The sequence below is a fragment of the Petromyzon marinus genome, unplaced genomic scaffold (assembly GCF_048934315.1).
Source record: "Petromyzon marinus isolate PM22_M1 ecotype Great Lakes invasive population unplaced genomic scaffold, UKy_Petmar_22M1.pri1.0 PM_G_Scaffold_122, whole genome shotgun sequence".
NCBI lineage: Eukaryota > Metazoa > Chordata > Hyperoartia > Petromyzontiformes > Petromyzontidae > Petromyzon > Petromyzon marinus.
In genome coordinates, this window is record NW_027422676.1 from 390,001 (window position 1) to 416,176 (window position 26,176).

Below are 26,176 nucleotides of genomic sequence, written 5' to 3' on the forward strand. Positions count from 1 at the left end.
GTGTGCGTGTGTGTTCGTGTGTGTGTGTCCGTGTGTGTGTTCGTGTGCGTGTGTGTGTGTGTGTGTGTCCATGTGCATGTGTGTGTATTGCGTGTGCATGTGTGTGTGTCCCTGTTCTGGCCACCCATCCCCTCGTTTGTCACAATCACGGCCTTCACAGCTGCTGATACTCGCTAACAGCACCCGCCCTGACAGTCCGCCAGGGCCTTCACGGGGGAACTTTGTCTCCGTCCGTCCCTCCGTCTCGCTCCCTCGACCCGCAACGCCCGGGTGCGAGCGCCGCGAGCCTCAAAGCGCACCTAGCCTGGCGCGTGTGGTCATCGCGGCGGTTGTCGTCGTACTACGGCGACACGCTGACGCCACGCGGGGGACCGTTTGGCTACGCAGAGAATTCTGCGGCGGCAGCGGCGGCGGGCCGGGCCAGCTGGGCCGCTCCGGCCGCGATCCTCGCCGTGTCCCTCGCCCTGGTGGCCACGCTGCTGCTGCTCTACCGCCACCGCCGTCAGCGTCAGCGTCGTCACGAGCCCTGGGGCCCCTCGTGAGTCGCTCGCTTCTCTCGGACGTCGGGCGGACGTCGGCGGTGCCCGCGGGGTCGTCTGTGTGACGACCTGCCGCTGTGCCCCCCCCCCCACCACTACCCCACCACCCCCCCACTACCCACATGCGTGCAGGGAGGATCCCCCCACGCTCCCCAAGGCACCGCAGAGAAACGCGGCGGGCGACCGTGGCTCCGTGAGTGGCACACCGCCAGGACACAGAGGCCCAGTCCATCCGTGTCTCTCTCCGTATTCTGTGTAGTGTGTAGTGTAGTGTATAGTAGTGTAGTGTATAGTAGTGTAGTGTATAGTGTAGTATATAGTAGTGTAGTGTATATACAGAGACACAGTTAGACTCGACCTAAAGCTTTCGTGACTGCAGGAATTCATTTTCTTTGGGTCTTTCGGTAAAGTTGTGCCCACTTTGTTTATGACCCTTGGACTACACCCAACTTTAAAACTTTAAAACAGCCTGCTGCTTCAGCGGCTTTCATCCCCCTCTTTTCTCCTCCTGATGACGATTGCCAAAATAATACCCACAGACTCACCACACAGAGACCCATAGACTCACCACACAGAGACCCACAGACTCACCACACAGAGACCCACAGACTCACCATACAGAGACCCACAGACTCACCACACACAGAGACCCACAGACTCACCACACAGAGACCCATAGACTCACCACACAGAGACCCACAGACTCACCATACAGAGACCCACAGACTCACCACACACAGAGACCCACAGATTCACCACACACTGTGCGTGTTGTGGGGATGCTCCGTGTGTAGTTGCTAACGCTAGAGAGTGGCAACAAGGCAGATGAAGGGCTGCACGAGTTGCCACCGCAGCCTCAGCACCAAGACAGCGGAGCTGGAAGCTACGACTACGCGGTGAGGAGGGGTGGGTGGTGAGTGAGCGGTGAGCGAGCGGTGAGCGGTGAGCGAGCGGTGAGCGGTGAGCGAGCGAGCGGTGAGCGAGTGTCCGCCCACATCACCGATGCTCCTGCTTAGGCTGAGTGAGCGATCCGCTTCTGGCCACCCCAGGGGGGGGGTGGGTGGGGTCGGTCACCGTCTCTCTAATTTATTCCGACCCCCGCAGGTTTTCAAAGACGAAGATGACGACGAGGCGAGGGAGGAAGATTTTTGAGAAGCGGCTCGGGGTGGGGGGGGGGAGGAGCGAGAGTGCTCCACCTTGCCGTGCTCCACCTTGCCGTGCTCCACCTTGCCGCGCCCCATCTTGCCGTGGTTGCCGGGGCAACGCCGGGGCTTGTCGCTTCGCGAGCGGGTGAACCCCCCCCGAAAGAACCAAGAAGATTTGTTGTTGTTGTTTGATCCCAACTGAATTTCGATTTAAAGCTTTCATGACTGCAATGATTCATCTTGTTTGGTTCTTTCGGTAAAGTCACGTAGAATGAGAATAAAATAATAAATTGATAAAATAAAATAACAATAATATTCTCACGACGTTTCGGCCACAACACAAGCGGCCTTCATCAGGTGAAGGGGCGAGACTGTCTGGTAGGACAGCGCTGGAGTGAAAGAGCCACGTTCAGATCACGGCCTTTAAGCTGTGTGAGAGGAACAAAGCGCCTTGACAAAGGAATTAGCATATAATTTAGCATTGAAATGGCTGAATGATTAGCTTGTGGCTGGTCACAGAAATAGCTATGTTAAAAGTTAAAGCATACACATCCGCAGAGGCACCCATTGTTAAAGGAATTAGCATAGAATTTAGCATTGAAATAGCTAAGTTAAGGCATACACATCCGCAGAGGCACCCCTTGACAATGGAATTAGCATAGAATTTAGCATTGAAATAGCTGAGTGATTAGCTTGTAGCTGCTACAGAAATAGCTACGTTAAAGTCAGAGCATACACATTCACCGAGGCACTTAGTACAAATCAAACAGGAGAATTTAGCATTGAAATAACTAGGCGAATTTAGCATTGAAATAACTGAGTGATTAGCTAGTGACTGGTCACAGAAATGACTACACATCTGAGCTATTCACAGTACTATATAGTGAACCAATAAAAACTAAAATATAAATTACCTTCATGTTATCAATAAACTCTATATTCTCCAATCAGCTAAGCTACCAACAATAAGTCGTTATATATCACAATGCTATATGGCGAAAAAATGGGTGGATTTTTACCCTCAAATTTCAGCACCACGGATCACCTTACCCTACATTGCAGGGGTCACTAAAAAGATCTCCAAAATCCTGAATAAACACAAGATCCAGGTCCGATTCAACACAGTACATAAAATCCGTGATTTAGTTCCATCTGTAAAAGATGCTGTTCCAGACATACAGTACCCGGGCGTTTACAAACTAAAGTGCCTCTGTGGTAGTAGCTACATTGGAGAAACCAAAAGACATATCTCGGACCGCATCCGCGAACATAAAGCAGACTTGAAACACGGTAGGACGAACTCCTCTGCCGTGGCAGATCACTGTTATAATTCAGTGGGCTCACATGACATTGACTTCTCCAAGACGGAGGTTCTTTGCAAACCAACCGGCTACCATGAGAGATTCGTTCATGAGGCCATTCACATATACAAGCACAGAGACAATTTCAACCGAGAAGATGGATTCAGGCTTAGTAACCACTGGAAAGATGTTTTAAATCATTTCTGTTCTTAATTGTATTTTTACGATGACCTTCAGACCGCAGCTCTTTCGCCAGCATTGCCTCTTAATTCCTCTCACACCACGGTTAATGGTATAGTTTTACAACATGGAGTATACTAGGGCCTCGCAGCTGTCTCTCTCCCCCTCCTCTGTTCCGACCATGGACGAACTCGTCCGTCTGAATGGGGCCCGTAGCTATCCGTGGTGCTGAAATTTGAGGGTAAGAATCCACCCATTTTTTCGCCATATAGCATTGTGATATATAACGACTTATTGTTGGTAGCTTAGCTGATTGGAGAATATAGAGTTTATTGATAACATGAAGGTAATTTATATTTTAGTTTTTATTGGTTCACTATATAGTACTGTGAATAGCTCAGATGTGTAGTCATTTCTGTGACCAGTCACTAGCTAATCACTCAGTTATTTCAATGCTAAATTCGCCTAGTTATTTCAATGCTAAATTCTCCTGTTTGATTTGTACTAAGTGCCTCGGTGAATGTGTATGCTCTGACTTTAACGTAGCTATTTCTGTAGCAGCTACAAGCTAATCACTCAGCTATTTCAATGCTAAATTCTATGCTAATTCCATTGTCAAGGGGTGCCTCTGCGGATGTGTATGCCTTAACTTAGCTATTTCAATGCTAAATTCTATGCTAATTCCTTTAACAATGGGTGCCTCTGCGGATGTGTATGCTTTAACTTTTAACATAGCTATTTCTGTGACCAGCCACAAGCTAATCATTCAGCCATTTCAATGCTAAATTATATGCTAATTCCTTTGTCAAGGCGCTTTGTTCCTCTCACACAGCTTAAAGGCCGTGATCTGAACGTGGCTCTTTCACTCCAGCGCTGTCCTACCAGACAGTCTCGCCCCTTCACCTGATGAAGGCCGCTTGTGTTGTGGCCGAAACGTCGTGAGAATATTATTGTGTTATTTTATTTTATCAATTTATTATTTTATTCTCATTCTACGTGACTTTACCGAAAGAACCAAAGAAGATGATCCCAACTGAGCGATGTTTTTCAGCATTGGGGGATATTTGCCTCGTGCCGGTTACAATCGGTGCCCCGAGTTTGGTTTTTCACTTTTTTTTGGGGGTGGGAATTTTGTTTTACGAGCTCTCTGTTACCGGACGCAGTTTTTTGTTATTTTATTTTAGTCTTCGCGACGGTCTCTCACCTCCCAGCGCTTTCCCCCGGCGTTGGTGTGCCGCTGGACGGGAGGCGACTGGGCGTGGTGCCAGGGAGCCAGGTGAGAGGGGGGTGGGGGGGTGGGGGGAGAATTTAAATTCGCCTTCGCGTGGCCGGGGGTCAACGAGCGGCGAAATCGGCACGGTCCGTCATGACGTCCGGCACCGAGAGGGAGTTCCGCGTGTTTATATTATTGTTTTACCGGGGCGACAAGCAGCGTCACGATGGCGCGTACAACGCCGTGAGCCTTCGTGCGCCACGTCAGCGTCCCGGTTTTTTTATTTCTCCCCGAACCCGGCCAGTTTCATCGGCCGCTCCCACGATGCCGCGGCACTTTCGTAGTTTGACGCTGTTGGTTTTCGGCGAGCCGATATCAGCCGGGTTAGATTGTGTGAATGAATAAATGCACAAATGTGGCTGTCGCCTGACGAAGCTGGTTGTTGTGATTGCTGGCGAAATGTCACGGTGTCCAGAGTGCAAATGTTGTTGCTTGGCTCGCTAACCCACCAGTGTGATGTGCTAGTGTACTACACTACACTACACACTACACTATGCATTACACTATGCACTACACTATATATACTACACTATACTGTACACTACACTATACACTACACTATACATTACACTATACAATACACTGTACACTACACTATACACTACTATACACTACACGATACACTACACTATACACTACACCAGTGGTTCTTAACCTTGTTGGAGGTACCGAACCCCACCAGTTTCATATGCGCATTCACCGAACCCCTCTTTAGTGAAAAATAAAATGTGATTTTTTTTCAAATTCAAGACATAGATATGTTTTTTACTGGTACACAAAATGAGCCGTGCATGAGCATTACCTTGTTCAAAGAATAAAACCAACACAATGCATAAACTCACAACAAATTACATACCTGGAAATCAATGTGACTTCTGCTGTTGCCTTTGAGAGATCAGTTCAGATATGCGTGGCTTCACCTTGGCAAGTGCCACTCTCATGTCATTTTCACAGCAAAGTCTGTTCCTTTTCTTCGTTTTTATGTCCAGCATCCTCGAAAAGGATTGCTCACAAAGATATGTTGTAACAAATGGTATAAAAAAATCCAGGGCTTTCTTAGCAATAACTGGATACTTGTTCATTTGTCGACACCAAAACGTTGAGAGCGTTGTTCTGAAGAGTTGCTGTTGAACCTGGCTCTGCTGAATTTCAATGATTTCGTCGAGGAATTCATCATTGACATCTGTTTCAACAGCAAACGTGAACGGCTGTCTCACCCATGCTGGATATGACTCTCTTGTAGGGAAATATCCGTCGAGAGACTTTGCAAGCTCATCTAAGTGCGTAGCAATTGTTTGCTTCAGTTCCGTGGATACAGAAATATCTCCGATTCCAGACACATCTTCGATCTTACTTGCACAGTCGTCCAGAAGCGGGAAGTTTGCGAAGTTATTGTTCTCTGTTCGTCGTTTCCATAACGGTAGCTTTTTTTGAAAAGCCTTCAGGTGTTCTTCCGCTTCCATGATATTGACTCCACCACCCTGCATCTGCTGATTGAGATGATTGAGAGCTGCGAATATATCAGCCATGTACGCTAAAATGAGAATGAACTCAGGATTTTTGAAGCAATCTGCATGGCAGTGTTGGTGCTCTTGCAAAAACAGGGCTAATTCCACACGCATGGCAAAAACACGATTCAGCACCTGTCCCCGGGATAACCACCGAATATTAGAATGGAGCAGAAGTACCTCAAATTCAGAGCCCATTTCTTTACACAGCTCACTGAAGATGCGGTGCCTCAGAGCACTTTTTCGCACATAGTTCACACATTTCACCACAGTTTTTAATACTTCTGCCATTTTTGGAGGTAAGGTTTTTGTTGCCAACGCATGCCTGTGCAGAATACAATGCGTCACAATGATGTGTGGTGCATCGGCCTTTACTAGTGCACCAAAACCAGACTTTCTTCCCAGCATGACTGGAGCTCCGTCCGTACAAACTGCAGAAACCATATCCCATGAAAGATTGTTGTCTCTGAAGAAGTCATCCACAAGCTTCTTCACATCGGCTGCCTTCGTTGTTGTTGTAAGAGGCTTACAAAATAAAAACTCTTCTTTTATCATGTCGTCTTTCACATAGCGTACAAAAACAGCAAGCTGGCTTAGATCAGGAGCGTCTGTGGTTTCGTCGAGTTGAAGGCTGAATTTTGCCGGGCTTGAAATCAGATCCGCGACTACTTGAGCCAAGATGTCTTTACTCATGTCTTCTATTCTGTCACTGACGGTGTCATTTGAAAGGGGAATTTGTGATAATTTACCTTCGGCCGCTGTTCCGAGTATCAGATTCGCCATCTTTAATGCAGCTGGTTTCACAAGTGTTTCACCAATGGTGTGTGGCTTGCCCTGCTTTGCGATCAGGTAAGCAACTTCGTACGATGCTGTCAGGATCGGTTTGTTAACAGGTACAAATCCAAGAGCAGGCAGAGTGGCCCTTTCATCGAATCTGGCTCTCTTCACCCTGAATTCAGCAAGTGTTGTGTTCTTGTATTCCCCGTCTCCATGCAGCTTCAAGAAGTGTTCCTTTAGTTTTGCCGGTGCAAGACTAGAGTTGCTCAACTTGGCGTTGCAAATCATGCAGATAGGACGCTCACTCCCATCACGTTCCGTGATACATGAGAATCCATGTTGTACATATTCGTCCGACCACTTTCTTCTTTTGCCCGACATAGTATGGATAAAATATTAAAGAAATCACACGACGTACGACAACAACAGTCACACGTTGACTACTGAGTACGCACTAAATTCCCCGCAGCGCTGATTGGCCAAGCAGTGTAGCATGATCATCTGCAGCCAGTGATGGCCAAGCGGGCCGTGTGTGTCATCACAAATTTACACAATAATTCAAGTGTGTCCGGACCTCCGTGGCGGGGGCTCTGCCGAACCCCTGAGATCGACTCACCGAACCCCTGGGGTTCGATCGAACCCAGGTTAAGAACCACTGCACTACACTATACACTATACACTACACCATACACTACACTATACACAGGTTGAAATTGTGTCTGCTGTGTATATGGATGGCTTCATGAACGAATCTTTGTTGATGGCCATCGTCTTAGAGAAATCAACTTCGTGTGAGCCAGCCGTAGTATTAAAATAATCATCAGCCACGGTAGAAGCGTTGGTCCTACCGTGTTACCAAATCTGCCTTCTGCTCACGAACACGGTCTGAGACACGTCGCTTAGTTTCCCCAATGTAACTGCAGACACAGCTTAGTTTGTAGACGCCGGGATATTGCATGTCAGGAATCTTGTCTTTCACAGATGGGGTCAGATCGCGAATTTTATGTACTGTGTTAAATCGTACCTGGATCTTGTGTTTGTTCATGATTTTGGAAATCCTTTTGGTTACCCCTGCTATGTATGGCAGGGTGATGGTTTTTATTGGATCCTCAGATGGCTCCTTCCTCACGTACTCTTTGGTTCTATTCGGTAAAGTCACGTAGGTTAAAAAAATAAAACAAAAATCACGACGTTTCGGCCACAACACAAGCGGCCTTCATCAGGTGAAGGGACCGGGCTGTCTCGAGGACAGAGCTGGAGTGAAACACAGCCACGCTCAGACCGCGACCTTTAAGCTGTGTGCGAGGAAACAAGGTGCCTTGACAAAGGAATTAGCGTAAAAAATAGCATTTGATTGGCCGACTTAGCATGATGAATGGTGTACATGCGGGTGCACATGCCGGTTGGCGCGGGGGGGGGGGAGGGGGAGTTTACATATTGATGGTGTGAAAAGAGAATTTTTAAGAACTGCGAAAGTTTGGGGTACCACTACTTTGCGGATTGTGTAGTCAGATAATCCATTCGCCTTGAGGGCTTGGTGTACGTGTTTTGAGTTCACTGGTCAGGCGTTCGTGGCCGGAGATGCACTGAGCTCTGTGGTGTAGCGTTTTGACGAGGAAATTCTTCCGGGATGGATGGTGCTGGGATTCGGGTTTTAGGTAGCCGTCAGTCTGGGTTACTCTCCTGTAGACAGAATGGCTCATTGAGCCATCTGGTCTCTCTTTGATTGAGACATACAAGAAAGGTAGCATGCCATCCGTTTCTACCTCCGTGGTGAATTTGATGGCTGGGTTTATGGAATTGATGTGGTTGAGGAATTTTATTTTGAGCCGGTTGGCCATGTGGCCAGATGACAAACGTGTCATCCACATAGCTCTTCCACAAGGACGGACGTAGAGTGGATGCCTGGATGGCGTCCGTCTCAAAAATTTTCCATGAAAACATTTGCCACAACCGGTAATAAGGGAGAACCCATAGGGGTGCCTTCAACTTGTTTGTCGAATGTTCCATTCCGGGTGAGTATTGGTGAGGCAGTGTCTCGCCAGGACCGGTACATCGGCATTCAATCCTCGTTGGACCAAATCCTCAATGATTGCAATGGGTATCGGGCACAGGAACTTTGGTGAACAAAGAAACTACATCGAAACTGACGAGTAAGTCACCTGGGAACAGTGAGATGTCTTTCATTGACGATACCAGGTGAGCTGAGTTAAGTACAGAAGAGGTGGTCTTACCAGTGAATGGCTGAAGGTCTCAGATATCGGGCCAGTTCGTAGGTGGGTGAGCCAATGGTGGAGACGATGGGATGGAGTGGTGTACCTTCTTTATGGATTTTTGGTAAGCCATATAATCTGGGTGGTCTAGCAGCAGAAGGTTTTAAGGAAAACCGTTTTGGTCTGTTCAATTAATGAAGCTGAATCAGTGATGATGCTGTTCGTTTTTGTAACGAGGCTGTTGGTGGGATCTCTTTAAATTTTTTGTGTAGCTACCATCATTAAGTAGCTCCTGAATTGTTATTGTTCTATGTGATTTTGTCCATGATGACCGTGGCATTGCCCTTATCGGCTGAGAGGATCACGATATCATCTCTCTTTTTCAATTGAGATTATACATGTATTTATTTACTGCCAAGATGGCGCCGATGATGGCAGCCTCGGCCGGTTGGTGCGCCCTGTTTTGTCCAGTTTTGTCTTGAGAGGGGCTTGCTGTTCAACACACTCGTGCTGGCGAGAGAGGCCTGCTGTTCATCACACCCGTGCTGGTGAGAGAGGCCTGCTGTTCAGTACACCCGTGTTGAGGGGCCTGCTGTTCAGCACACCCTTGCTGGTGAGAGAGGCTTGCTGTTGAGAGGCCTGCTGTTCAGCACACCTGCGCTGGTGAGAGAGGCCTGCTGTTGAGGGGCCTGCTTTTCAGCACACCCGTGCTGGTGAGAGGGGCCTGCTGTTCAACACACCCGTGTTGAGGGGCCTGCTGTTCAGCACACCCGTGCTGGTGAGAGAGGCCTGCTGTTCATCACATCCGTGTTGGTGAGAGGGGCCTGCTGTTCAGCACAACCGTGCTGGTGAGAGAGGCCTGCTGTTCAGCACACCCGTGTTGAGGGGCCTGCTTTTCAGCACACCCGTGTTGGTGAGAGAGGCCTGCTGTTCAGCACACCCGTGCTGGTGAGAGAGGCCTACTGTTGAGGGGCCTACTGTTCAGCACACCCGTGTTGGTGAGAGAGGCCTTCTGTTCAGCACACCCGTGCTGGTGAGAGAGGCCTGCTGTTCAGCACACCCGTGTTGAGGGGCCTGCTGTTCAGCACACCCGTGCTGGTGAGAGGGGCCTGCTGTTGAGGGGCCTACTGTTCAGCACACCCGTGTTGGTGAGAGAGGCCTGCTGTTCAGCACACCCGTGCTGGTGAGAGAGGCCTGCTGTTCAGCACACCCGTGTTGAGGGGCCTACTGTTCAGCACACCCGTGCTGGTGAGAGGGGCCTGCTGTTCAACACACCCGTGCTGGTGAGAGGGGCCTACTGTTCAGCACACCCGTGCTGGTGAGAGGGGCCTGCTGGTCAACACACCCGTGCTGGTGAGAGGGGCCTGCTGTTCAACACACCCGTGCTGGTGAGAGGGGCCTGCTGTTCAACACACCCGTGCTGGTGAGAGGGGCCTGCTGTTCAACACACCCGTGCTGGTGAGAGGGGCCTGCTGTTCAACACACCCGTGCTGGTGAGAGAGGCCTACTATTCATCACACCCGTGCTGGTGAGAGGGGCGTGCTGTTCAGCACACCCGTGCTGGTGCGAAGATGGCGCTGATGATGGTAGCCTCAGCCGGTCGGTGCGCCCTGTTTTGTCTTGTTTTGTCTGTCAATTCAGTGTTTTGCCAAGATTTTCGGAGTTCTCTAACAAGAGACGAACTTTTAAATATCAGGGAAACAACTCCTGTGGATTTAATTCCTACTTTTCTGCTTCCAGCGGCAGAATTAGTAGGCATTCTAGTCAATGCCGCGCTAGGCTTTGCTCAAGCAACGAAACGCCGCCCAAGGGGTAAACGGTCGGGGGCTCTAGTACGGCTACGCGGAATCCGAACAGTGCTGCCGAGCTTTTTCCTCTCCAATGTATGTTCACTGTACAACAAAATGGATGAACTTCAGCTACTGATGGTAAAAAACAAAGACTTTCTTTCAGCTTCTACATTGTGCTTCACGGAAACATGGCTGTGTGATTTGATTCCGGACACTTCGCTACAACTAGCAGGATTCCATCTTGTAAGATCGGATCGTGACATAGCACTCTCCGGCAAGACGAAAGGCGGTGGTATTTGTTTTTACATTAACAGTGGCTGGTGTGTAGATGTCACAGTGATTCTGCAACATTGTTCTCCACTCCTTGAATCAATTTTTATAACCTGTAAACCGTTTTACTCGCCTCGCGAGTTCGCGTCGCTCATTTTGGTCGGAGTTTATTTGCCGCCTTGTCCTCAGGTTAAAGAGGCCCAACGCATGCTCGCCGATCAGATTCTGAGTGTGGAGCGAGCAAATCCAGATTCGTTGGTTATCGTACTTGGCGACTTTAACAAAGGTAATCTCAGCCACGAACTCCCCAAATACATACAATTCATTAAATGCCCAACCAGAGAAGGGAACACTCTGGATCACTGCTACACTACAGTCAGTAGAGCCTACCACGCCGTCCCCCGAGCAGCACTAGGACACTCTGACCATGCCATGGTCCACCTGATTCCTGCATACAGGCAGAAACTAAAACTCTGTAAACCTGCTGTGAGGACATCTAAACAGTGGACCAGTGAGGCTGTGGAAGATTCGCGGGCGTGCTTAGATTGTACTGACTGGGATATGTTCACGACTGCTACTAATAGTCTGGATGAACTCACAGAGGCTGTGACGTCCTACATCAGCTTCTGTGAGGACTGCTGTATCCCAACACGTACCAGGGTGAACTTTAACAACAATAAGCCCTGGTTCTCAGCAAAGCTCAGAAGGTTGAGGTTGGAGAAGGAGGAAGCATTTAGGAGTGGAGATAGAGACAGATTCAAGGAGTCGAAGAACAGGTTTAGCAAAGCGGTGAGAGAGGCTAAACGACTGTACTCAGAGAGACTAAAACACCAGTTCTCTACAAAAGACGCTGCTTCTGTCTGGAGAGGGCTCAGGCAGATCACCAACTACAAACCCAGAGCCCCCCACACCACTAACGACTCCCGCCTAGCCAACGACCTGAACGAGTTCTACTGTAGATTTGAAAGACAATTGGACTGTCCTGAACCACCCCTTCCGACCCAAGAGGCCCCATCCCCCACCAATACTACAGAGACGACTATCTCCCTTCAAGAGGGAGAAGTTAATAGACTTTTCAAGAGGCAGAATCCACGCAAAGCAGCCGGGCCAGACTCTGTCTCTCCAGCCACCCTCAGGCACTGCGCTGACCAGCTGTCTCCGGTGTTCACCAACATCTTTAACACCTCCCTGGAGACATGCCATGTACCAGCCTGTCTCAAGTCCTCCACCATCATCCCTGTGCCCAAAAAGCTAAGGCCAACAGGACTAAATGATTACAGACCGGTCGCCCTTACATCTGTGGTAATGAAGTCTTTTGAGCGCCTGGTCCTGGCACACCTCAAAGCCATCACAGACCCTCTCCTGGACCCCCTTCAGTTTGCCTACAGAGCCAACAGGTCTGTGGACGATACAGTTAACATGGCCCTCCACTTCACCCTACAGCATCTGGACGCCCCAGCATCCTACGCCAGGATCCTGTTTGTGGACTTCAGCTCTGCCTTCAACACCATCATCCCTGCCCTGCTTCAGGACAAGCTCTTCCAGCTGAACGTGCCATACACCACCTGTAAATGGATCACAGACTTCCTGTCTGACAGGAAGCAGTGCGTTAAGCTGGGAACACAAGTCTCTGACTCCAGGTCCATCAGCACCGGAACTCCTCAGGGCTGCGTCCTTTCCCCTCTGCTCTTCTCCCTGTATACCAACAGCTGCACCTCCAATCATTTGTCCGTCAAACTATTGAAGTTTGCGGATGACACCACCCTCATTGGGCTGATCTCTGGTGGGGATGAGTCTGACTATAGGTGGGAAGCTGACAATCTGGTGACCTGGTGTAGCCAGAACAACTTAGAGCTAAATGCTCTAAAGACAGTTGAGATGGTTGTGGACTTCAGGAAGAATACAGCACCACTCACCCCCATCACCCTGTTAAACTCCCCAGTCAAAATTGTAGAGTCCTTCCGCTTCCTGGGCACTATTCTCTCCCGGGACCTTAAGTGGGAATTGAACATCAGCTCCCTCACCAAGAAAGCTCAACAGAGGATGTACTTTCTACGGCAGCTGAAGAAATTCAACCTGCCAAAGACAATGATGGTGCAATTCTATACAGTGATCATTGAATCCATCCTCACCTCCTCCATAACCGTCTGGTATGCTGCTGCCACTGCCAAGGACAAGAGCAGACTGCAGCGTATCATCCACACTGCTGAGAAGGTAATTGCCTGCAATCTACCAACCCTCGAGGACCTGCACACGACAAGGTCCATGAGGCGAGCGAGGAAGATTATGGCCGATTTCTCCCACCCTGGACACTCTCTGTTTCAGCTACTCCCCTCCGGCAGAAGGCTTCGGTCCATCAGGACCAAAACCTCACGCCATAAAAACAGTTTCTTCCCATCTGCTGCTGGCCTGTTAAACAAGGCCAAGGGCTAACACTGTTTTTAACATTTGATCTACAGAACGACACCTTACCGATATTAACTATGTTACCCTATTTGTATTTTTTATTTTTAAATTATATCTTAAAGCTATTTTATATTCGATATTTATTTAATTTTATATACTTCAGCCCCTTGGTGTTAGACTTTAACCCTTATTATAGTAAGACTTGTTTAAAACTTATTTAAGATTTTAGATTCCTATATGTTGAATGTATGCACCATCCTGCCAAAGTAAATTCCGTGTCGGTGTGAACTTACATGGCGAATAAAACCCTTTCTGATTCAAAACGCTCATCCTTACTGACGTTGCTGGCTGGCATCTTAGCGCTCTTGAGGGTTGCAGCGATCTCAGATCTTGTCGCGTCTGCAGCCACGTGTCCCCAAACCCTTAAGAGCGACATGGACCTGGGCAACGATATCATCCGCTGGTTTGTGTTTGTGGTGACTACAAAGTTTAACCGTTAGCCAAAACCAGCTTCAGACCGTTGCAAATAGGGCTATTACTCAAGATTAATAACAACCTCGTCAACGTCAAACTTTTTAACGTGTTGATCTGACTTCTTCTTGGAAAGGAGGTTGAACTTGGAAATCAGGTTATCTTTACATTCAGCTGACACGTTATCTACACGTTCCCAATCAGACGTAGACATTTTATTTCCCCCCCGTCATTGTTAAGTGCGATTTCCAGAGTGTCTCGTCCGCGTGATCTAGTTCAGCGCGTAGCAGTCTAATTCTCTCTTAGATCAGGGGCCAAGCTATAGGCCCCTGAACAAGATTCGTTTGGCATTGGAAGACGTGATGTGTGGTGCCACCGGAGCGGGGCAGCTCGGCCTCCCCCCCCCACTAAACACTCGCATGCACCCCCCTAGGGTCTCGAGGAGGGATCACTTGGTACGATGGGTTTTCACCCGAAGACCCCACTAGCAGGGATCACGTGGTACGATGGGTTTTCACCCGAGGACTCCGCTAGCAGGGATCACGTGGTACGATGGGTTTTCACCCGAGGACCCCGCTAGCAGGGATCATGTGGTACGATGGGCTTTCACCCGAGGACCCCACTAGCAGGGATCACGTGGTATGATGGGTTTTCACCCGAGGACTCCACTAGTAGGGATCACGTGGTACGATGGGTTTTCACCCGAAGACCCCACTAGCAGGGATCACGTGGTACGATGGGTTTTCATCCGAGGACCCCACTAGCGGGGACGTTCCACGGCTTCCCCGGACCAGGAAATTTTCCGAGCCCCCCCAGACAGGATTATGTGGCGCCCTCCCCCCACAAAAAAGGGGGGCATAGAGCTTAGAGCTTTACAGGCCGGCCACGATGAAGCATACACAACACGTGGGGGGTGGTGGGAACTTCATCCAGCACCCAGCGTCAGAGTAAACAGCGGGCTGGGAGGGTTAAAGCAACAGGCCGATAATAAGTAGACACACAGAGAGAGAGACAATGGGGAGGGGGGTGGATGACGTGACCACCCCCTCCCCCCATCCCCAACGGCCAGAGCGCTCCTAACGGCCGCAAAGAGGATTCGATTGGATGCGCAGGATGATGTCACATGACCCGGGGGAGGGGGTTGGGGGGATTCGATTAGATGCACAGGATGACGTCATATGACCCGGGGGGGGGGGGTGGGGGGCGGAGTTAAGGGGCTTGGGACATATATAAGGGTGGTGCAGGAGGGAGAATTTGTGGCAGAGTCCTTCTGGAGCGGCGGCGGTGGCGGGAGACAAGTTAGCCGTCCTCAGGGTCCGCGCTCGGGACGCCCGCAGGGTGGAGCTGAGAGCGATCGACGAGACAAAGTCCCCCAAGGCGAGAGAGAGAGAGAAACATCTCCCTCGGCCCCGTCGGGCAGCGGCGGCAGCGGCCGCAGAGGTGAGCGGCGGACACGGACAAAGGAGGTCAGTTCGGTCGGCTCGGGCTCAGGCGGTGGACGCACTCTGAGACGGGTAGGTGAGAGAGGAGGAAGGGCTGCTGCTGGCTGGAGGGGGACATACACGGGAAATAAATCTTAGCGCAGACTACTGACTTTGTGACGCATGTGTGTGCGTGTGTGTGCGTGTGTGTGCATGTGTGAAGAGCGGTTACGGCCTTCATAGGTGCTGCTCGCTAACAGCACTTGCCCCTACAGTCTGTTAAGGTTATATGGGGGATCTTTGTGAAGAGCGGTGGGACAGCGATCGGCGTACCACGCTGTGCGTGTGTGTGGGTGGCTAATCAGCATAGGCACCCGTAAATAAATAATTAAACAGGGGGACGTTTGACTTTCACCGCAAGCGAGCGCGCAGAGATTAATTAATTAATTGCTTACCCAGCGCGTGCATATTAAACTACCCTACTACGGCTGCCCGCACCCACGCGCGTGGGTGGTCGCGCGCGTGGGTGGGGGGGTCACGTGGGTGGGGGAGGGCCGTCCAGCGCCCGTTGGCTGTTGACACAACGGCTTAGTATAAATAAATAATTAACTCTGAGCAGCCGCCAGCCGCGAGTGGGGGGGGGGGTGGAGGGGTGCTGATGTCACACCCCAACCGCTCGCGGGGGAGGGGAAGATCAGCCCCCCCCCCACCTAGTGGGGAGTGGGGAGGGGGAGATCAGTCCCCCCCCACCTAATGGGGAGTGTGGAGGGGGGCACTAGCCCCCCACAGATGGAACCAGGGGGGTCGGTGTGTAAATGAGAGGCTGTGTGTGTGTAGTGTGAGGCTGTGTGTGTGGTGTGAGGCGTGTGTTGCCCTGGCTTGCCCTGGCTTGCCCCGGCAACGTTACGTGGTGTGCCTTGTCACTGCTGCTGCTGCTGCCACCACAACACGCTTAGAGCTTTAAGGCTTTTCTGTTTATTATTAATCTGTCATTTTCCATGATTAGTCTGTGGTTTTCATTATTAATCTGTCATTATTGATTATGAGTCTGTCATTAATATGTCATTTTTCATTATTAACCTAATTTGTGTGTATTATTAATCTGTCATTTTTCATTATTAACCTAATTTTTGTTTATTATTAATCTGTCATTTTACGACGGCAAAAACGTGGTAGTCACGGCGACATTTGTCATCAGTGTTGTGAGTAGCCCGCACTGAGAGCACGACTACACACACACAGACATACACAGACACGCAGGTTGTGTGTCTGTGTGTGTGTGGGGTGAGGTTGCACAAGAGACACACACACAGACACACACAGACACACAGAGACACACACACAGGTTGTGTGTGTGTGTTTGGGGTGAGGTTGCACAAGAGACACACACAGACACACAGAGACACACACAGACACACAGGTTGTGTGTGTGGGGTGAGGTTGCACAAGAGACACAGACACACAGAGGTGGTTGTGTGTGTGGGGTGAGGTTGCACCAGAGACACACACACACAGACACACACACAGACACACAGAGAGACAGACACATAGAGGTTGTTGTGTGTGTGTGTGGGGTGAGGTTGCACCAGAGACACACACACAGACACACACACAGACACACACACAGACACACACAGACACACACAGACACACAGACACAGACACACACAGGTTATTGTGTGTGTATGTGTGGGGTAAGGTTGCACCAAAGACACACACAGACACACACACACATAGAGACACAGGTTGTTGTGTGTGTGTGTCTGTGTGTATCTGTGTGTGTGTCTCTGTGTGTGTGTGTCTGTGTGTGTGTGTATGTATGTGTGTCTCTGTGTGTCTGTATGTGTCTGTCTCTGTGTGTGTGTTAAGGTTGCACCATGTCGAGCCCATTGAAGCTGATCGTGAGCGCCGATTCCAACCGTGGGGGGCAGCGCTACATGGAGGACATCACAGAGGTGGGCGGAGTCTCTGTGTGTGTGTGTCTGTGTGTGTGTCTGTGTGTGTGTGTCTGTGTGTCTCTGTGTGTGTCTGTGTGTGTCTGTGTGTGTCTCTGTGTGTGTGTCTGTGTGTGTGCCTCAGTGGCCCGTGATCACAAATCTCTATTTAACTCCATCAAAAAAGTAACCTGCAGCGCCACACCTATTACCATCATTAGGGGAAAAAACGGTGATCCAATTTCCGACCCCCAGGAACAGGTTCGCAGATTTGCTGAGCATTTCTGTGAGGTCCTGGGGGAGGGAAAATCCCTCAGCCAGGAAAACATCGTGGCACAAAGTGAGGATGACCCTGCTGAGGCTGCGGTGCCTCAAATATTGGATGAAGTCACCCCCTGTGAGTGGCTGGCTGAGGTGCCATCTGCTGAGGAAGTATTGAAGGCGATCCGGAGTCTGAGACCAGGAAAGGCAGCGGGCAGAGATGATCTCCCAAGCGAAATGCTGAGGGAGGGTGGCGTTTGTGCACAGACTGCCCTATATGACATCATAACAACAGTCTGGACCACTGGACGGGTTCCGCAGGATTGGAAGGATGCCCTGGTGGTCCCCCTTTTTAAGAAGGGGGACCGCACAGACTGTAACAACTACAGGGGCATCTCACTCCTCAGTGTGCCGGGAAAGGTCCTGGCAAGGATTATTCAGCATCGCCTTGCCAGGCACGCTGAGGAGAGGCTTGCGGAGCCCCAATGTGGTTTCAGGAAAGGGCGGTCCTGCACAGATGCCATATTTTCTGTCCGTCTGCTACAGCAGAGGTGTAGGGAATTCCAACAAGACCTACATCTCTGCTTTATTGACCTGGTCAAGGCCTATGATACCATCAGTAGGCCTGGGCTCTGGGTCGTTCTTCGTGCTTTTGGAGTACCTGACCCTCTGCTCACGATCATTAAGGACCTTCATGATGGTGAGCGGGCCCGGGTAAAACTACGTGGCCGGGAGTCAGAGCCATTCCCTGTACACCTTGGGGTGCGACAGGGATGTCCTCTGGCTCCCACATTATTTAACATCTATTTTGACCACATAGTTCGTGAAGCCTTCAATAGCTGTACCGGGGGAATCTCCATATGGTACAGATATAATGGGAGGCTAATCGATGCCCGGGTGCGGTCAAGGGATGGCTCCCTATTGCTCAACCACGTTATGTATGCTGATGACTTGGTAATAGCTGCTCAGTCAGAGGAGGAGTTGGAGACGCTGCTGCTGAGACTACGAGCGTGCCACTAAGAGGTGGGGCCTTACCATCAGCCCCACCAAAACTAAGCACCTGCCTGGGTATTTTGTACCATCGGACACTCCACCCCCACAACTCCCAATCGGTGATGGGGCAGTTGTGGAGAGAGTGGAGAGTTTCCCATACCTGGGCAGTGTGCTTATGACTGGCTCCAGTTTAACAGCAGAGGTCTCACTCCGAATCAGTCGAGCGGCAATATCTTTTCATCGGTTGCGTAACGCTGTGTGGAAGCTACCTGGTCTGTCGCTCCGCACTAAGCTTCAGGTCTTCTCGTCCACGGTCATTCCCTCCCTTCTCTACGCTTGCGAAACGTGGACCCCCCTAATGGAACATCTTCGCCGGTTAGAAACATTTAGGCTGGCCTGCCTACGATCCATCCTGGGTTTAACCAGACTGGATTGTGTGAGGAGCTCACAAATCCTTGAAAGATCTGGGCAGGGTCCCATCGGTGAGCTCCTCCGGCAGGCAAGACTGCGATGGCTGGGTCATGTAGCCCGCATGCCCAGCCACCGCATGCCGAAACAGCTTTTGTTTGGCCGGATTGAGGGGGCTAAGCGGGCGCGGCACGGGCTAGAGAAGAGATGGAGTGATGTGGTACAGGAGGACGTGGAGCTGAGTGGACTTGCCGATGACTGGTACCAGCGGTGTCAAGATCGGCCTCTGTGGAGGAGGCTCGTGAAGGATGCTACTGGGCAGTTGGAGGCAGTCGCCCTCCAACAACAACGGAGGGCGGAGGAGCGACGCTCACAACAGCGAGCGGAGCGCCGGGTGGCTAAAGCACAGCAGGTTGGCACAGTAGGGGGCACAGGTGGTGCATCAGCCAGTCATCTCAGTCAGTCGACCCGTGGCACCTGGGTCTGCCCCGTGACCTCCTGCCAGCGGGCGTTCGACACTTCACGTGGCCTCAGGGTGCACATAGCCTGGCACAAGCGTCGTGGTGACGTCACCGCCACTTAGTGGCGAATGGCGGTTGTTGTTGTTGTTGTTGTGTCTCTGTGTGCCGGACAGGCAACTCTGTCGTGGACAGTGCTGTGGGGGGAGATCCAATTTTGATTGGCTCCTCCCCTCATGGCATATGTGTCCACCACAGGGGCTAAACGGGGGCTCTGGACGGGTGCGAGGGGCTGGTAACCCCTCCACCTTCAATTAATTACCACGAATTAAACTGAAATATGTAACTAATAAGCTTGTGCCGGAGGCCCCGGGGGGCCAGGCATCTATGACGTCTCCTGGCCAAACCCCAATTGGCAGAGCCAGGAGATTGAATACCTACCCTCGGGGCTACTCCAGAAACAACTAAAAGCCACTACGGGTGGCCACGTGGAATGTTCGAACGCTCACTGCAGAGGAGAGGCTGCCACTCCTCTGTCGGGAGCTGGACCGGTACCGCCTGGATCTATATGGCATTCAGGAGGTTCGGTGGACCGGCTCTGGCTCCTGCCACCATGAGGGGTGGACAGTCCTCTACTCGGGGCAGCAGACTGCCAAACAACAGGGTGTGGGTCTTTTGAACAAAAGAATGAAGGGGGCGTGGGAGTGTAGCGGTGAGGTCTGGGAAGCTGTAAGCCCCAGGCTACTTTGGGCTCGCCTTCCCATCAACCGGAGGCGAGGAATGGTGGTCGTGGTTACTTATGCCCGCACCGAAGATGAACATCCGTGGAGTGATGCAGGCAAAGCCGATGAGTCAGATGCCTTCTATGACCTCCTGTCACAGGTGCTGGCTAAAGTGGCCCCTCGGGATAGAGTCATCATGTTGGGTGACTTCAATGCCCGAGTTGGTCATGATACTGGCACCTGGTCTGGAGTGATTGGAGGGCATGGGCCAGATCAGCTCAATAACAACGGTAGGAGGCTGCTAGATTTTTGTAAAGCCCATGGGCTTGTAATTACCAACACGCAGTTCCGGCATCGGCGCATCCACACAACATCATGGATGCATGCCGGGTCCAAGCAAGAACATCTACTGGACTACATAGTGACAGACCAGCGAATGTGAGCCCATGTCCTTGACACCAGGACCTACCGTGGAGCTGATCTGCCCTCTGACCATCGACTAGTCATCTGTAAGATGCGCCTGCCATTCTTCCACTCCGGTGGTGGGTGTACACCCAGGACCCCATTCCAACATAAAGTGGCCTGGTCTCAGTTATCTGATGAAAGTTGCAAGCGAGAATTTCATCATCGCTTGCGGCTGGGATTGGCATCGTCCCCGACTCCTGATGTCGAGGGTAAATGGGCGAGGTTTAGGACTGTGACTCATGCAGCTTCAATGGCTGCTTTGGGTACGCGGTCCAGACCTCCCCAGAGACCCTGGCTGACAGAGGAGGTGTTCAGGATGGTTGAGAAAAAGCGACAGGCCCACCGTCATCGGCTACAGAATCCCACGTCAGAGAATGAGGCTTACCGCAGCCTTCGCTCGGAGGTTCGGAGAGCCGTGAGGCGCTGCAAGGATGGGTGGTGGTCGCGGGTTGCTGAGGAGATGGAGTCTGCCTCAGTGGCCCGTGATCACAAATCTCTATTTAACTCCATCAAAAAAGTAACCTGCAGCGCCACACCTATTACCATCATTAGGGGAAAAAACGGTGATCCAATCTCCGACCCCCAGGAACAGGTTTGCAGATTTGCTGAGCATTTCTGTGAGGTCCTGGGGGAGGGAAAATCCCTCAGCCGGGAAAACATCGTGGCACAAAGTGAGGATGACCCTGCTGAGGCTGCGGTGCCTCAAATATTGGAAGAAGTCACCCCCTGTGAGTGGCTGGCTGAGGTGCCATCTGCTGAGGAAGTATTGAAGGCGATCCGGAGTCTGAGACCAGGAAAGGCAGCGGGCAGAGATGATCTCCCAAGCGAAATGCTGAGGGAGGGTGGCGTTTGTGCACAGACTGCCCTATATGACATCATAACAACAGTCTGGACCACTGGACGGGTTCCGCAGGATTGGAAGGATGCCCTGGTGGTCCCCCTTTTTAAGAAGGGGGACCGCACAGACTGTAACAACTACAGGGGCATCTCACTCCTCAGTGTGCCTGGAAAGGTCCTGGCAAGGATTATTCAGCATCGCCTTGCCAGGCACGCTGAGGAGAGGCTTGCGGAGCCCCAATCCGGTTTCAGGAAAGGGCGGTCCTGCACAGATGCCATATTTTCTGTCCGTCTGCTACAGCAGAGGTGTAGGGAATTCCAACAAGACCTACATCTCTGCTTTATTGACCTGGTCAAGGCCTATGATACCATCAGTAGGCCTGGGCTCTGGGTCGTTCTTCGTGCTTTTGGAGTACCTGACCCTCTGCTCACGATCATTAAGGACCTTCATGATGGTGAGCGGGCCCGGGTAAAACTACGTGGCCGGGAGTCAGAGCCATTCCCTGTACACCTTGGGGTGTGACAGGGATGTCCTCTGGCTCCCACATTATTTAACATCTATTTTGACCACGTAGTTCGTGAAGCCTTCAATAGCTGTACCGGGGGAATCTCCATATGGTACAGATATAATGGGAGGCTAATCGATGCCCGGGTGCGGTCAAGGGATGTCTCCCTATTGCTCAACCACGTTATGTATGCTGATGATTTGGTAATAGCTGCTCAGTCAGAGGAGGAGTTGGAGACGCTGCTGCTGCTGAGACTGGAGCGTGCCACTAAGAGGTGGGGCCTTACCATCAGCCCCACCAAAACTAAGCACCTGCCTGGGTATTGCGTACCATCGGACACTCCACCCCCAGAACTCCCAATCGGTGATGGGGCAGTTGTGGAGAGAGTGGAGAGTTTCCCATACCTGGGCAGTGTGCTTATGACTGGCTGCAGTTTAACAGCAGAGGTCTCACTCCGAATCAGTCGAGCGGCAATATCTTTTCATCGGTTGCGTAACGCTGTGTGGAAGCTACCTGGTCTGTCGCTCCGCACTAAGCTTCAGGTCTTCTCGTCCACGGTCATTCCCTCCCTTCTCTACGCTTGCGAAACGTGGACCCCCCTAATGGAACATCTTCGCCGGTTAGAAACATTTAGGCTGGCCTGCCTACGATCCATCCTGGGTTTAATCAGACTGGATTGTGTGAGGAGCTCACAAATCCTTGAAAGATCTGTTCAGGATCCCATCGGTGAGCTCCTCCGGCAGGCAAGGCTGCGATGGCTGGGTCATGTAGCCCGCATGCCCAGCCACCGCATGCCGAAACAGCTTTTGTTTGGCCGGATTGAGGGGTCTAAGCGGGCGCGGCACGGGCTAGAGAAGAGATGGAGTAATGTGGTACAGGAGGACGTGGAGCTGAGTGGACTTGCCGATGACTGGTACCAGCGGTGTCAAGATCGGCCTCTGTGGAGGAGGCTCGTGAAGGATGCTACTGGGCAGTTGGAGGCAGTCGCCCTCCAACAACAACGGAGGGCGGAGGAGCGACGCTCAGAACAACGAGCGGAGCTCCGGGTGGCTAAAGCACAGCAGGTTGGCACAGTAGGGGGCACAGGTGGTGCATCAGCCAGTCATCTCAGTCAGTCGACCCGTGGCACCTGGGTCTGCCCCGTGACCTCCTGCCAGCGGGCGTTCGACACTTCACGTGGCCTCACGGTGCACATAGCCTGGCACAAGCATCGTGGTGACGTCACCGCCACTTAGTGGTGAATGGCGGTTGTTGTTGTTGTCTCTGTGTGTGTGTGTCTCTGTGTGTGTGTCTGTGAGTGTCTCTGTGTGTCTCTGTGTTTGTCTCTGTGTGTGTGTCTGTGTGTGTGTCTCTGTGTGTGTGTGTGTCTCTGTGTGTGTCTCTGTGTGTGTGTGTCTGTGTGTGTGTCTGTGTGTGTGTCTCTGTGTGTGTCTGTGTGTGTGTGTCTCTGTGTGTGTGTCTGTGTGTGTGTGTGTCTGTGTGTGTGTGTATCTGTGTGTGTGTCTCTGTGTGTGTGTCTGTGTGTGTCTCTGTGTGTCTCTGTGTGTGTCTGTGTGTGTGTCTGTGTGTCTCTGTGTGTGTCTGTGTGTATGTGTGTGTGTCTGTGTGTGTCTCTGTGTGTCTCTGTGTGTGTCTGTGTGTGTCTGTGTGTCTCTGTGTGTGTGTCTCTGTGTGTCTCTGTGTGTGTCTGTGTGTGTGTGTCTCTGTGTCTCTGTGTGTGTCTCTGTGTGTGTCTCTGTGTGTGTGGGGAGCGATAGTGTAGCGGTTAGCGCGCTGCACTATGAACCTGGCGACCCGGGTTCGATTCCCGCTCACGGCCAACGCCCAGTGATGATTATCTCAACCGGTCCTGGGCCTCCCCCTAGGTCGATTCGGCCTCAAACGAGTACCTGGTGCGGTGCGTGAACATCGCCACTGGGGAGACAAAAGCGGCCGGGCGTGGTGCCGGCCACCAACCCCCTCGTGTGCCCTCGCGGCCATCGCGGGCACCGTTCGCTAACGGCACTTGCCTCCACGGTCCGCTAAGGCTGCACGGGGGATCTTTGTCCTCTTTGTCCGCCGGGTCGCCCTTCGAGGCCTAGGACCGACCCACAATGCACCGCTCGCGTCACGTGACGTTCCCCTCGCCGCCCCGTGCCCACAGGTCTCCACCGAGGGCGACGGGGATGCCATCTTCCTGGCCGTGTTCGACGGCCACGGCGGCCCCCAGGCCGCTCGATTCGCCCGCCGCTGCCTCTGGCCCTCGATCCGCGCCCAGCCCGGGCTGTGGGGCGCCGCCGACCCCGCGGGAGTTTGCCACGCCATCCGTGACGGCTTCCTGGCGTGCCAGCGCGCCATGTGGGAGGAGCTGGGTGGGTCTCACGCGCGCTGCGCTATACACTACACTATACACTACTTTACTCTATACTACACTATACACTACTATACACTACTATATACACTACACTATACACTACTATACTATACACTACACTACTATACACTACTATATACACTACACTATACACTACACTATACACTACACTATACACTACTATACACTACACTATACACTACTATACACTACACTATACACTACACTATACACTACACTACTATACACTACTATACACTACACTATACACTACACTATACACTACACTACTATACACTACACTATATACTACACTATACACTACTATACATTACTATACACTACACTATACACTACACTACTATACACTACTATACACTACACTATACACTACTATACACTACTATACACTACACTACTATACACCACACTATACACTACTATACACTACTATACGCTACACTACTATACACTACACTACTATACACTACACTACTATACACTACACTATACGCTACACTATACACTACACTATACACTACTATACACTACTATACACTACACTATACACTACACTATACACTACTATACACTACACTACACTATATACTACACACTACTATACACTACACTATACACTACACTATACACTACACTATACACTACACTACTATACACTACTATACACTACACTATACACTACACTATACACTACACTACTATACACTACACTATATACTACACTATACACTACACTACTATACATTACTATACACTACACTATACACTACACTACTATACACTACTATACACTACACTATACACTACTATACACTACACTACTATACACTACACTATACACTACTATACGCTACTATACGCTACACTACTATACACTACTATACACTACACTACTATACACTACACTACTATACACTACACTACTATACACTACACTATACACTACACTATACACTACACTACTATACACTACACTATATACTACACTATACACTACTATACATTACTATACACTACACTATACACTACACTACTATACACTACTATACACTACACTATACACTACTATACACTACTATACACTACACTACTATACACCACACTATACACTACTATACACTACTATACGCTACACTACTATACACTACACTACTATACACTACACTACTATACACTACACTATACGCTACACTATACACTACACTATACACTACTATACACTACTATACACTACACTATACACTACACTATACACTACTATACACTACACTACACTATATACTACACACTACTATACACTACACTATACACTACACTATACACTACACTACGATACACTACACTACTATACACTACTATACACTACACTATACACTACACTATACACTACACTACTATACACTACACTATATACTACACTATACACTACACTACTATACATTACTATACACTACACTATACACTACACTACTATACACTACTATACACTACACTATACACTACTATACACTACACTACTATACACTACACTATACACTACTATATGCTACTATACGCTACACTACTATACACTACTATACACTACACTACTATACACTACACTACTATACACTACACTATACACTACACTATACACTACTATACACTACTATACACTACACTATACACTACACTATACACTACTATACACTACACTACACACTACACTACACACTACATTACACTATACACTACACTAAATTAACGTTTTGTTCCACCATTTGAACCTCGTTTGCCTGTAGCACAATATGATAAAAAAAAATTAACCCTTTCATCTGGCAACAAAACTGACACCAATGTTTTTCGGGTACAAGGAGTCATTGTTTGTGCATTGAGCACAATAGCTGCGGTCGGAATGCAAACAAAAAACAGGCAGCTCTGATAA

The 26,176-nt window shown here is 50.3% G+C and overlaps 2 protein-coding genes across 3 annotated transcripts in view; both read left to right on the plus strand.

The window, feature by feature from the left end:
- Positions 1 to 1,915, plus strand: part of LOC142909423 (uncharacterized) — a 9,961-nt gene extending 8,046 nt beyond the window's left edge. For both annotated transcript variants that reach the window (XM_076059736.1, XM_076059737.1), the window contains exons 8-11: positions 388 to 538; positions 672 to 732; positions 1,334 to 1,435; positions 1,644 to 1,915. In XM_076059736.1, coding sequence (XP_075915851.1) covers positions 388 to 538; positions 672 to 732; positions 1,334 to 1,435; positions 1,644 to 1,691 — 362 coding nt within the window. In that variant the 3' untranslated portion in view covers positions 1,692 to 1,915. The remainder of the gene's footprint in view (positions 1 to 387; positions 539 to 671; positions 733 to 1,333; positions 1,436 to 1,643) is intronic.
- Positions 1,916 to 16,017: 14,102 nt separating this feature from the next.
- Positions 16,018 to 26,176, plus strand: part of LOC142909424 (uncharacterized) — a 31,771-nt gene continuing 21,612 nt past the window's right edge. The window contains exons 1-3 of the mRNA XM_076059738.1: positions 16,018 to 16,496; positions 17,164 to 17,249; positions 24,022 to 24,229. Of these exons, the coding sequence (XP_075915853.1) occupies positions 17,172 to 17,249; positions 24,022 to 24,229 (286 nt within the window). The 5' untranslated portion in view covers positions 16,018 to 16,496; positions 17,164 to 17,171. The remainder of the gene's footprint in view (positions 16,497 to 17,163; positions 17,250 to 24,021; positions 24,230 to 26,176) is intronic.